Raw genomic sequence first — 12788 nt, forward strand, 5'->3', positions numbered from 1 at the left:
CTAGAAAAGGTTAGACTGATCTGTGATGAAAAAATTCAGCCCAGTGGTAACCTCTGGGGGTGGGAGTGGGTAGGGATGGACTGGAAAGAAGCAGAAGGGAGTATTCTCTGGTGATGGTGATGTGATGTTCTGTATCTTGATAGATCCTGTTGCATTACTTAGAACCTATCAGATGGTACACTTAAGATCTGAGCATTTCACTATAAATTTTATCTCCAGTGATCCCCAAATATAAACACGTATTAAACTCTGGCTCATGACAAGCATGCTCAAGGATCTGGGAGGGGGTGTGCTCTGATGTTTGCAACTTACTTAGAAATGCATCCAAAACGAAGATGAATTGATGAGTGGATGGAGGGATGGCTGAATGGTTATATAATAAAGCAAGTACAGCAAAATGGTAGCTGTACAATCTAGGTGGGGAGGAAACGGGTGTTTGCTGAACAATTCTTTCAACTTCTTTGTATGTTTGAAATTCTTCATAATAAAATGTTGGAGGTGGGGAACAGGACGAATACAAAGTTAAAAAAAGAAAAGGACAGAGCCGCAGCACTCAATCTCCATCCCAGCTCTAATATCAAACAACTACAAAATGACTTGAAAGGAAACACCGAGGTCCCCACATCCACGCCCACCTCCAGGTTTGGTTACAGTATTTAAGGAACCCCAGAACCACAGCCCCCTCATCATAATATGCCCCTGAGCCTCCGTTATTAAAAATCCAAAGCAGCATCCTATGGTTTCAGGCCCAGAAGAGACATCAGCCTGCGTGTGTGCATGTGTGTACCAAGAAGATGGCCAACTCAGTTTACCTGCTTTAAGTCATTTGATACAGTTGGGAAAACAGGGGTCTGGGCACATACCAGGGCTCAGCTGGGTATTCAGTGCTAAGCCAGACACCCATCCCCCAACCATGCGTATGTCAGTTCCAACCAGGGTTTCAGATCGAAAGCATCATCTTCCAATATCAATGTGACTCATTGTGCACTTGTGTGTGCTGGGCGTTTGACATGACTTCATTTAATCCTCACAACCACCCTATGAGGTAGGTTTATTATCTTGCTTTTATGGTTGAGGAAACAGTCTCAGAGAGGGTAAATAATGCCCAGGAACACACAGCCGGAGCTGGGATGCAGGTACATTCAGTGCTCTAGGGCAGAGGCCCTTTCTAGAAAGCACTCCCCCCACCCCCGCAAGCCCCTCTGAACCAGTACTGACAGGGGTGCAACCTGTGTGTCTGTATAGCTTTTTGAGCAGGGAGAACTGGGCTTCAGGGGACAATGAAAAATCTCGTCACCTGAGAGCGACGGGCCCGATCTCTCTCCCTCCGAGGCCCTGCACGTGTGGAGATCTTTAGGCCACCCCACACTCTGCGTTTCTATGCCAGGCGTGCTCATTAGGCTAGATGTATGTCTCATATGTACGCCAATCGCAGCCTTGCACTGGTTTTCCCTCTTGTTCATTCCGTTAAAAGAAGTGTCAGGTACTACCTGTTTCTACCTGTAGGCTTTTATGACTCAGAAGAGTCCAGCAGCGCCCGCTAACCCCCTCCTTTGTCTCTACCCTCCTGTCACACTTTCCCACTGGGCTGTGCCTGGCGACCACGTTGAGCAGGGGCGGGAGCTCCTCGTGCCACGTCTGGGTTTGCAACTTTGGGGACAAGGGAGAGGGGGAAGGGAAGATGTTAAGAGGCCCTTAACTGGGGAAAATGTCTTACAAATCTGAATTCCCACGACACCTGGGATTCTGATCAGAGCTGTAAGAACTCAGATCCTTCCCACCAGAAAAAGATGCAGCCCCTCCTACACCATTTACCACGGGCTCCACTCCAGCACCAGGCATCTGACTCATCAAGGCAGGTGAAAGGGGTTAGAGGTCAAAAAAAAGAAAAAGAAAAAGAAAAAACCATAAGCACCAGGCTTAGTGACTTACCAGGGCTTTTTCAAGGGTGATCTTTAGAGAGAAATATGTCTATGTAGAGATTAAGTATGTCATTCACTTATAAAAGAAGAGAAAGGAAAAAACCAGAATCCTATGAAAATTTCTTTAATTTTCATCTTTTGGAAATACATTTTTCATTTTTATTTCCACGATACAAAAATGTTAAATATCTAACAATGATCTATATGAAGCAGATCTACTGAAGTAGATCCACGAGATTCTGTCCCTGTTGTGATCTGTTTCAACAGAGAAAGGGCTGGTACATGGTGTCGATTTGTCATGATTTCACACACATGCACACACGCCACCTCACCCCCAGACGCCACCAAACAGAGAAGACACCAGGCTAAGATACTGAAAAGTGAAAGCAGCGCTACAGGGGAAAACAGAAATTAATTTTTCACTCGTACACTCCACCATGAGAAACTCACATCTTAGGGGAAAAACTCTAAATAAATATGCCCCAAAGGTCAAGGCAGGTGTTGACAGTGGTAGACATTTTCCTACTGGGAAAACAAGCTTGAGAGCCTCATATTTTCGGGCAGCGATGGTGGAAAGCAGGCAGACGCAACCGAATTCTCTACTGGGAGACACACCCACGCGCTGGGGCTGCCCCCAGGCCTGAGTGTGAGATGGTGGGTGAGAACCTCTCAAAGCAGGAAAGAGTTCAACCCCAAATTCAGGATCACAGCACCCAAGAGTGTCGGCTCTTTCTTTGAAATCTCACGGCCAACCTTCCCCATCAGGTGGATTCTTAAACACAGATTCATGACAGGAAGGGTTTCACAGGAGCAACAAGTAATGACCTGGTTAATCACGTATACATGACAGCCGACGACATGCTGAGCGCCAGCAGACAGGTGATGCTAAAGAGGAAGGAACACAGCCTTGACGATAAAAACTGGGAGTTTTCAGGAGACACACACTTGGTTTCAAACCCCTCCTGCACCACATTGGATTCAGTTAAACACAGTATGGCTTCCAAAAATGCCGGCTGCTTCTTTCCTTCTCAGCAACAGCACCAGCGGTTTGTTCCACTCAGGTCTTGGTTACCACGTGTCAGGGACCTCAAAGAGCTTGGCTGAGCTGTCCGAGATGCTTCCTGGTGGGAGAGGACAAAACAAGGTGAACAAGGAGAGGACCACCCCAGGGGGAGAACAAAAGGACCAGCTGCAGACACCTTCGACCAGGGCCAGGGCCGGGCGGTGGCACGGCCACAAGTGGAGAGAGTCCACGGGTGGGCCTTGCCTACGGAGAGCAGTGCCCGGCAAACGGAGGCCACACTGCAGAAACATCACAGCAGGGCCGACGAAGTGCCTCCCTGCTTGGGTGCCTCTCTTGATTTTACAGGAGTGACAGTATCTCTCAGTGAGAACACACTCTGTATTCTTTGCCAGCCAGCATGCTGGGCACTTAGTTCATTTAATCTTCATAAAAGCCCATTTCAGGGGTACCAATATCCCCATTTTACAGACACAAGACATCTAGCGAGTGGCTGAGGTGGGGTCTGGATCCTTCCGCAGCACCAAGGTGTCTGGGCTCCTCTGTGCCGTGGTGACCGGCGCCCAGATGAGAAATCTCAGGGGCTGGCGGCTAGACAGTGGCGGGAAGCTGACCAGTGGGAGTTCAGAGATCCCAAAAGGGGCAAAAGCAGCTTGTAGCTTTTTCCAATTTCAGCAACACTGGCTACAGTCTTCTGGGACTGAAGCGGTCTCTTCTGTTACAAACAGTCTCACCCCGAAGTTAGAAGCCCTTCTCCATTCAGCTACTTTCTGCAACAGCAGCAGCAGCACTGGGTCAGGGCCTGGACCACAAACGTCCAGATCCGAGCGAATGGGAATTAAGTCAGGAAACAGCGTGTTCACGATGGAAAATGCACGACCGGGCATTGCCGTACCCGTGGTATCATGCATCATTTAAGCCCTAGAGCAGGGCTGGCAGGGAAACGGGCAAAGCCAGCCCCAGCCGCTAACACTCCAAGAGTTCAAAAGGGGAGAGGTCTGTGATGATGCCTGAAGTGGAGAGTAACTTCTAAAGACAGAGGGGAACTCGCTCAGCTGGCAGTGGCTACTGCCAGTGACAGGCATGCCTAAAGGTAACTAGGTCCGAACACATGAAATAACACAGGGAATTCCACTAGAGTGAGAATTCCCACTTCTGCTCATTTATTGAGATCAAGTCCAGACAGACAGGATAAGAAGAGCAGGCGAGGGGTCATTTGAAGTGTTCTGCCCCAAGTCTCGTGGCTGTGTTGCCCATGCATCTCTTGGGACTGCGCCTGAGAAGTGAAGATGGGCAGGAGATGGTCCATGTGACAAAGACTCCCATGATCCAGTTAGAAAAGGAGTGAAGGTTATTGAAAAATGGAACAAAACACAAACACAAACACTCCTCTCCCCAGAGCAACTAAATACTACAGACGGCCCATGGTAAGACTGAACCAGCCTGAGCCCTCCTCCATCACACGTTCACACAACACCTAATTGTAGGGAGGAAAATAAACGTCAATAAGGGCATTTTTACAATTCACATATCAAAGAAATATTACAGCAGCCAATCTGCCATTCTAAAGGTAAAAGCCACAACGCCAAATGTGGGGAGCTGAAATAAATTAAAACTAGCTGGGAGGAAAAAAGATAAATGGCTAAAGGCAACTGCGTTGTCGTATTTATAATCGCACCCGTGGTTAGCGGGATGGGAGTGCATGTGAGTCTGGTGGTACGCCATCAAACGCACAGGAGCCACTCTGTGAAGAGCTGGTGAGAAATAACAGAAAAAGCAAAAGCTGTGAAGTGAGGCAAGTCTGGCCTGACCATCTCACTAGCTGTAAGACTCCCAGCAACTCTCACTGCCTCATCTATAAGATGGACTCGATGCTACTTTATGCCACCCAGGACTTCTGAGATTCTGCCAGGTTCCTGGCACAGAGCAAGTTTTTAATGCACGTTAGGCCCCTTCCCTTAGCGATAAGGTGGCCCGATGCTGAACATGGTGGCTGCCCAGGAAGCCAACAGCCTGCAGTCAGAGAGCCGCCGAAATGTGCAGCTGCTGAGCAAGAAGGACGCGTACAGAGGAAACAGAACTTTACGAACCATCTAAAGGAGACCCAGACCGGAGGGGAGCTGGAGGTCACTGCTGGTGTTTGTTCTAGCACCTTCCAGAAAGGGAGAGCTGTAGACCGTCGAAGGATCCGTCTCAAAGCTAACGGATAAAGAGCTACGGTCGGTTTTCCGGGGAACTCACTTTCACAGCGCTGTTTAGTTACTAGAGTGCAAAGAATTATTCAGGAACAATTTTTCTTTTTAAACAGATACTTCAGGACATCTGCCTCCTGCTATGATGGACCATACCTTGCATCACATACAAAGATTAACTCAAAATGGATTGTATGTCTAAATGTAAAACCTAAAACTGGAAAACTTCTAGAAGAAAACACAAGAGAAGATCTCTGCAATCGAGTAAGGCAAAGATTTCTTAGATATGACAACAAAGGCATAATACAAGGGAAAAAACTGATAAATTGGATTTCGTTAAAATTTAAAACTTCTACTATTGAAAGATACTGTTAAGAGAATGAAAAGAAAAGCACGGTCTGGAAGAATTCGTAAAACACCCAAAAGGACTTGTATCCTGAATACGTAAGAATACATAAGAACTCTTAACATTGAATAAGGAGAAAACAAACAGCCCAATGAAAAAATGAGCAAAACATTTGAACAAACATTTCATTAAAGAGATTTAAATGGACAAATAATCACATAAAAAGATACTTAACATCATTAGTCATTAGGGAAATTCAAATCAAAGCCATAATGAGATAACCAGTACACACCACTAGAATGGCAAAAAGGACAATACCAACACTGGTGAAGGTACAGAGCCACTGAGCCCTCATGCCCGGCTGGTGGGAATGCAAAATGCTGCAGCCACTTTGGAAAACACTGTGCCAGGTTCTTATAAAATTAAACATACACTTAACACACGACCCAGTAATTCCAGCCTTAGGTATTTTCCCAAAGAAATGAACACTTAGTTCACACAAAAACTTATACACAAATGTTTATATCTGCTAGATTCTTAGTTGCTAACAACCTAAATGTCAACAGGCAAAATGGATAAACAGTGATATGTCCATAAAATGGACTGCTACTCAGAAGAAAGAAGGAATGAGCCAGTGACATGGGCAAGAACACAGACAAACGTCAAATGCATTACGCTAAGTGCAAGACTCAAGGAGTTACTTATTGAATGATTCCATTTAAATGACCTTCTGAAAAAGGCAAAATTACAGTGACAGAAAGCAGATCAGTGGCTGCCGGGATCTATGGATGGGAAGGGGCTGATTGCAAAGGGGCACGAGGGAATCTTCTGGAATAACTGTTCTATTTCTTGAGCACAGTGATGGTTATATGACTGTACGCATTTGTCGAAATTCATCAACTGGTACATCTAAAAGTAATGACTTATATTATATGTAAATTGTATCTTAATAAAGCTGACACTGCAAAAGGTATGAGGAATGTTGTTTTTAAAAAATTCAACAAATTTTAATATGAAATATTATGCCGATAATTAAAATTATTTTACCAAGAGTTTTTTTTTTTAAATGGGGGGAAAACAAGATACTAAACGACATATAGAGTATGATGCCAACTGTGTATAAAAATGACAGGCAGAGTAAAATACTTGTTAACAGAGTATCAAGTAACTGTAGGGTTTAATGTTCTTTCTAGCTTCCTTCATTTTACTGATTTTCATAGTGAGCACATTATTTTTATTAACAGAAACAACAAAAGAAACTAACAAGTGGTAAACACAAGGGGTGCATGTTTCTGCTGACTTACCTTTCACCTAACTAGAGCTGAAAGGGAGAAACTGAGAGCTAAGACAGCTCTTCCCTCACGTGAATCTGAAAAACTACACAGCCCACTGGAAATCTGCTGTCGTGTTGTTTCCGACAGAGTGGAATTCTGTATAGGGCAAGATCCTTTGGGGTGCCATACAGGAGTTTTTAAGTAGGAAATGCTCCAAAGGGCCTGGTCGTGGGGTGGTATCCATACCAAGAAAGCAGGGCTCCCCTGGATGGTGTGTGGGCAGCCCCCGAGGTCTGCCTGGAGGAAGAGGGAGGCGCAGGGAGTGTGCCGCCCCACAGGGCACAGGTTAGGCTGAAATCTGCATTTTAATTGAGGAATTAAAAAGTTCTTTGGGAGGTTGCTGGGCATTCCTAGCCTGGCCACTCAGGTGACCGACAGCACCAACTGCAGATCGTGTTCCTGACTTCAAGAGACCTCCAATAGCACAAGGAGACCGCTGTTCTAGGTAGACTCCCTACTTTTATACTGTAACCCTAGGGGTTTAAGCTGGAAAGGTTCAGCAGATTAGTCAAGACTACAATAAAACCTGCGGCTCTTGGCAACCATGTAAAGCTCTAATGTGTTGGGTTTTTTTTTTTTTAAATAAATTTATTTATTTTATTTTATTTATTTTATTTTTGGCTGCGTTGGGTCTTTGTTGCTGCGCATGGGCTTTTCTCTAGTTGCGGCGAGCGGGGGCTACTCTTTGTTGCGGTGCACGGGCTTCTCATTGCGGTGGCTTCTCTTGTTGAGCACGGGTTCCAGGCACGTGGGCTTCAGTAGTTGTGGCACGTGGACTCAGTAGTTGTGGCACATGGGCTCAGTAGTTGTGGCTTGCAGGCTCTAGAGCGTGGGCTCTGCAGTTGTGGCACATGGGCTTAGTTACTCCACAGCATGTGGGATCTTCCCAGACCAGGGCTCGAACCCGTGTCCCCCGCATTGGCAGGTGGATTCTTAACCACTGTGCCACCAGGGAAGCCCTGTGTTGGATTTTAAATGTAAAGTGGAAAGGAAACTTGGAACAACTCTATCACGTGACAAAGTCACCAGGAACAGTCCACAGCTCGGCCCTGTTCCGTGAACACTGTCTAACAGGCGCTGCCGGAACCTCTGGCTAGTGGATAGTCCATCTTTATTTTGAGACTGGCCAGTCCGGTCAGCATCAGGCCACTGGAACACAATTCACTTACTCAGCAAGAGCAAGTGCGCTGTGGACACCCATCCATTACTGTCTGGGGAACATTTCTTAGACAGTTTACTCCAGCATAAATGGCACACAGAACTGTTTCCTTTATGTACCAATGAAGAATATACCTTGAATGCCCCAGTGGAGAGCAGACAGCATTACCAATCTACACTAACTGCAATAAATATAGAGGGAGGGGATTTATATTATACATTTGCTTCCTGAAAATAGGATAGAAACAACTACAGTTATGAGAAATATTTACTAAGTGCATAACATGTACATAAAAAGCTCCAAAAGAGAATAATGTCTCGGACTTTACTGCATGACTTCATCACAAGAAAATCCAGGTTGGTAGTTGTTTCTGATCTAGAACAGATGCCAGAAATATTCACCTTTGCAAAGAATCCTTTGTTTCCTCTAAAGTTTGGATAAACTTCACATTTTGCAGAATGGTACGAGGCCTTTGCTCTGGATCAGACAGCCCTCCCCACCACCCCCAATAACAGCTGTATTTGACTTTGCATATTTGTGATTCTGTGAGCCTTGGTTTCCTCTCTATAAATTAGATATAATGATATCTACACCTTACTCGGTTTTTATAATGCCTAGACCATAAAGAACGTTCCTAGCACAATGTCCGGTATATAATATCAACTCAATAAATGGTCATTTCTTCTATAACTTAAGTGATTTTGTTATCTGGGAATGTGTCCAGTACTTAACTCTTAGTGTATCTTTGATATTAAATTGTATAACTAAGAAAAATGACACTGTTTTGTGTGGGATTTATCGAGCATCAGTGTCCCGGGATTGCTACGGTACATGATATTCTATGGCCCTACTTTTTGCTACTTTCCCCTCGGAAAACAGAACATTTCCTACAGGTGGCACGCTGTCTTTTATGTTTCTCATGTCTTCACTAGCAGCGCACTGGGCACCCAACGCACCCTAGTGAACCATCTGAGCACCTGTCAAGATACTGTCCCCAGTAGGAATGCTCAGGCTAGATGCCTTAGAACCCATCTGTGCAGGACAGATGGAGCCACACCGTACCAGACACTCTAATCCAGTTCCTGCCGACGTCCATCCAGGCCCTCTCTGCTCCCGGGACACTCTGAACCTTTGGGAGGTTCATACAGACCCTTTAGAGTCTGAACTTTGTACTGTCGCTCATTTTAGGACCTCCTTAAAGTAAATGAGCGATCAAAATCAGATGACGCACCAGGTCCAGCAGCCGGTATCTCGACCTACATCCTGCTGATACTATTAGGACTACACGCTTAAAACAAACCAGCTAAAGAGGATCCAGGAAACTTCCAGCCTTGCGTCAGAAGGTCTTAGTGAATGATGCTCCAGAAGAAAACTCAATGATCTCAAGTTCTCTGATTCAATTAAAAGTTGTCAAGATGCTTCTCTTTCTTTTTTAGCTGGACTGACAAAGAAGTACAAAAATCTATCTTTCCTTTTTTTTTTAGCTCAAATATTGTTGCAGTGACAGCTCTACTGTCAATGGGAGGAAAAAAAAAAGTATTTTAATGATGGTATTATAAATTCAAAGCCCCAAATAACTCATAGAAAGTTTTCACTTAAAACGATGAAAGTTATAAAAGGAGCTAATCTACTGATGCAATCTATTATTAGGTATTTTAATACCTTTGAGATTGTGCTGAGATAGAAGGGAAAAAACCTAAAATCCTGTCCCCAAGAAGTAATAGATAAGTGAAAAAATTAAAGAGAATGATATGAAGGAAAGCTATACAAGAGGGGAAAAGCGCCCCGCCCCCCAACATGCTTGGGGTGAGCTCTGAAAGTCATGCTAACATTTAATATTTAAGATTTGTGAAGCAGGTACAATGTGGCAGTGGTAACAAGTTATCAAAGATGAAGACTAAGTATGTTACAGATTAAAAACTTCTACAATACTTAAATGAGGGAAAGGAAGGGAGACTCCCAGATTCAAGAGACAGCTAAAATACACGACCCAGACTTCAAACAAGAGTTTAAGTTTTCAGTTAAAGTTAAGCTTTAGCATAATGTATAAAAGGCATCTGTGACATTTTTGCTGCTTCTTTGATTTCATTCATATCAATGAGATTCAGGAAACGCCCTGCAGGCAGATGGAGCCACATGTAAAAAGAGGAATTAACTGAAACACGATGGATTCTTGGCTTGGGTGTGAATCAAGTTCCAGGCTTCCACTCCCGTCCTCTGATTTGACTGTTGGTTCCACTAACGGGGGTGACTATCAGGAAGCGAGATACAGGAGAGGAGTAATTTTCGCTTGCAGGCACCCCCCTCATCACGTAACTGTGCTTAAAGATACCCACTTTCTTGCAGGCCTGACTTAAGGGCTCTGTGATCTTGGGCAAGTCACATAACCTTCAGGCCTCCGCTGTTTCCTCACTCCTTTTCTTCTCTTTTCTTTCTTTCTTTCATTAATTTTTTTTTTATTGAAGTATAGTTGATTTACAGTGTTGTGTTAATTTCTGGTGTGCAGCAAAGTGATTCATTTATATATATATTCTTTTTCATATTCTTTTCCATTATGGTTTATTACAGGATATTGAATATAGTTCCCTGTGATATACAATATGACCTTGTTTACCTATTTTACATATAGTAGTTTGTATTTGATAATCCCAAACTCCTAATTTATCTCTCCTCCACCCCCTTTCCCCTTTGGTAACCATAAATTTTTTTCCTATGTCTGTGAGTCTGTTTCTCTTTTGCAAATAAGTTCATTTGTATCATATTTTAGATTCCACATGTAAGTGATATCACATGGTATTTGTCTTCCTCTTTTTGACTTACTTCACTTAGTATGATAATCTCTAGGTCCATCCATGTTGCTGCAAATGGCATTATTTCATTCTTTTTTTATGACTTAGTAGTATTCCATTGTATACATGTACCACATCTTCTTTCCATTCACCTGTTGATGGACATTTAGGTTGCTTCCATGTCTTGGCTATTGTAAACAGTGCTGCTATGAACACTGGGGGGCACGTATCTTTTCGAATTAGAGTTTTCTCCGGATATATGCCCAGGAGAGGGATTGCTGGACCACATGGCAACTCTATTTTTAGTTTTTTAAGGAACCTCCATATAGTTTTCCATAGTGGCTGTACCGATTTACATTCCCACCAACAGTGTAGGAGGGTTCCCTTTTCTCCACACCCTCTCCAGCATTTGTTATTTGTAGACTTTTTTTATTTTTTTATTTTTTTTTTATTTTTTTTTTTTTATTTGTAGACTTTTAATGATGGCCATTCTGACCAGTGTGAGGTGATACTTCACTGTAGTTTTGATTTGCATTTCTCTAATAATTAGTGATATTGAGCATCTTTTCATGTGCCTGTTGGCCATCTGCATGTCTTCTATGGAGAAACGTCTACTTAGGACTTCTGCCCATTTGTTGACTGTATTGTTTTTTTTTGTTGTTGTTGTTAAGCTGCATGAGCTGTTTGTATATTTGGGAAATTAAGCCCTTGTTGGATGCATCATTTGCAAATATTTTCTCCCATTCTGGAGGTTGTCTTTTCATTTTCTTTATAGTTTCCTTTGCTGTACAAAAGCTTGTAAGTTTGAGTAGATCCCATTTGTTTATTTTTCTTTTTATTTCTACTGCCTTGGGAGACTGACCTAAGAAAACATTGCTATGATTTATGTCAGAGAATGTTTTGCCTATGTTCTCTTCTAGGAATTTTATGGTGTCATGTCTTATATTTAAGTCTTTAAGCTATTTTGAATTTATTTTTGTGTATGACGTGAGGGAGTCTTCTAACTTCACTGATTTACATGCAGCTGTCCAGCTTTCTCAACACCACTTGCAGAGGACACTGACTTTTCTCAGGCATCAGTTTTCTTAATTGTAAAATGGACCATCATGCCTACTTCAGAGATTTAAACGAAAGCATTTCCATCAAGCACGAAGTGCAGGGGCGGGGGGGGGGTGGATGAATTGGGAGATTGGGATTGACATATATACACTACTATGTATAAAATACATAACTAATGAGAACCTACTGTATAGCACAGGGAACTCTACTCAGTGCTCTGTGGTGACCTAAATGGGAAGGAAATCTAAAAAAGAGGGGATATATGTATACGTATAACTGAATCACTTTGCTGTACAGTGGAAACTAACACAACATTGTAAACCAACTATACTCTAATAAAAATTAATTAAAGATAGGATCTGAACATGCCACATCTAAGGAACTCAGGATGGTGGAGTGGCTGCCTTCGCATGTGATGTTGGCTCCTATGTCAGAGAAGAGTGGAAGGCTCTAAAAGTCCATGTTTTTAGGGCAGACAGCAGAAGCAAGAAGAACCACAATCCTGCAGCCTGTGGAAAGAAAACCACTTTCACAGAAAGACAGACAAAATGAAAAGGCAGAGGACTATGTACCAGATAAAGGAACAAGATAAAACCGCAGAAAAACAACTAAATGAAGTGGAGGCAGGCAACTTTCCAGAAAAAGAATTCAGAATAATGATAGTGAGGATGATCCAGGACCTCGGAAAAAGAATGGAGGCAAAGATGGGGAGGATGCAAGAAATGTTTAACAAAGACCTAGAAGAATTAAAGAACAACAAACAGAGATGAACGATACAATAACTGAAATGAAAAATACACTAGAAGGAATCAATAGCAGAATAATAGGCAGAAGAACGGATAAGTGACCTGGAAGACAGAATGGTGGAATTCAATGCCATGGAACAGAGTAAAGAAAAAAGGATGAAAAGAAATGAAGACAGCTGAAGAGACCCCTGGGACAACATTAAACACACCAACATTCGCA

The 12788-nt window shown here is 43.2% G+C and overlaps 1 protein-coding gene across 4 annotated transcripts in view; it reads right to left on the bottom strand.

The window, feature by feature from the left end:
- Window positions 1–2030: 2030 nt before the first annotated feature.
- Window positions 2031–12788, bottom strand: part of PARN (poly(A)-specific ribonuclease) — a 160596-nt gene continuing 149838 nt past the window's right edge. For all 4 annotated transcript variants that reach the window (XM_082359280.1, XM_082359279.1, XM_082359278.1 and 1 more), the window contains one exon: window positions 2031–3043. In XM_082359280.1, coding sequence (XP_082215406.1) covers window positions 3010–3043 — 34 coding nt within the window. In that variant the 3' untranslated portion in view covers window positions 2031–3009. The remainder of the gene's footprint in view (window positions 3044–12788) is intronic.

This window comes from Balaenoptera borealis, assembly GCF_965194805.1.
Source record: "Balaenoptera borealis genome assembly, chromosome: 16".
Classification (NCBI taxonomy): domain Eukaryota; kingdom Metazoa; phylum Chordata; class Mammalia; order Artiodactyla; family Balaenopteridae; genus Balaenoptera; species Balaenoptera borealis.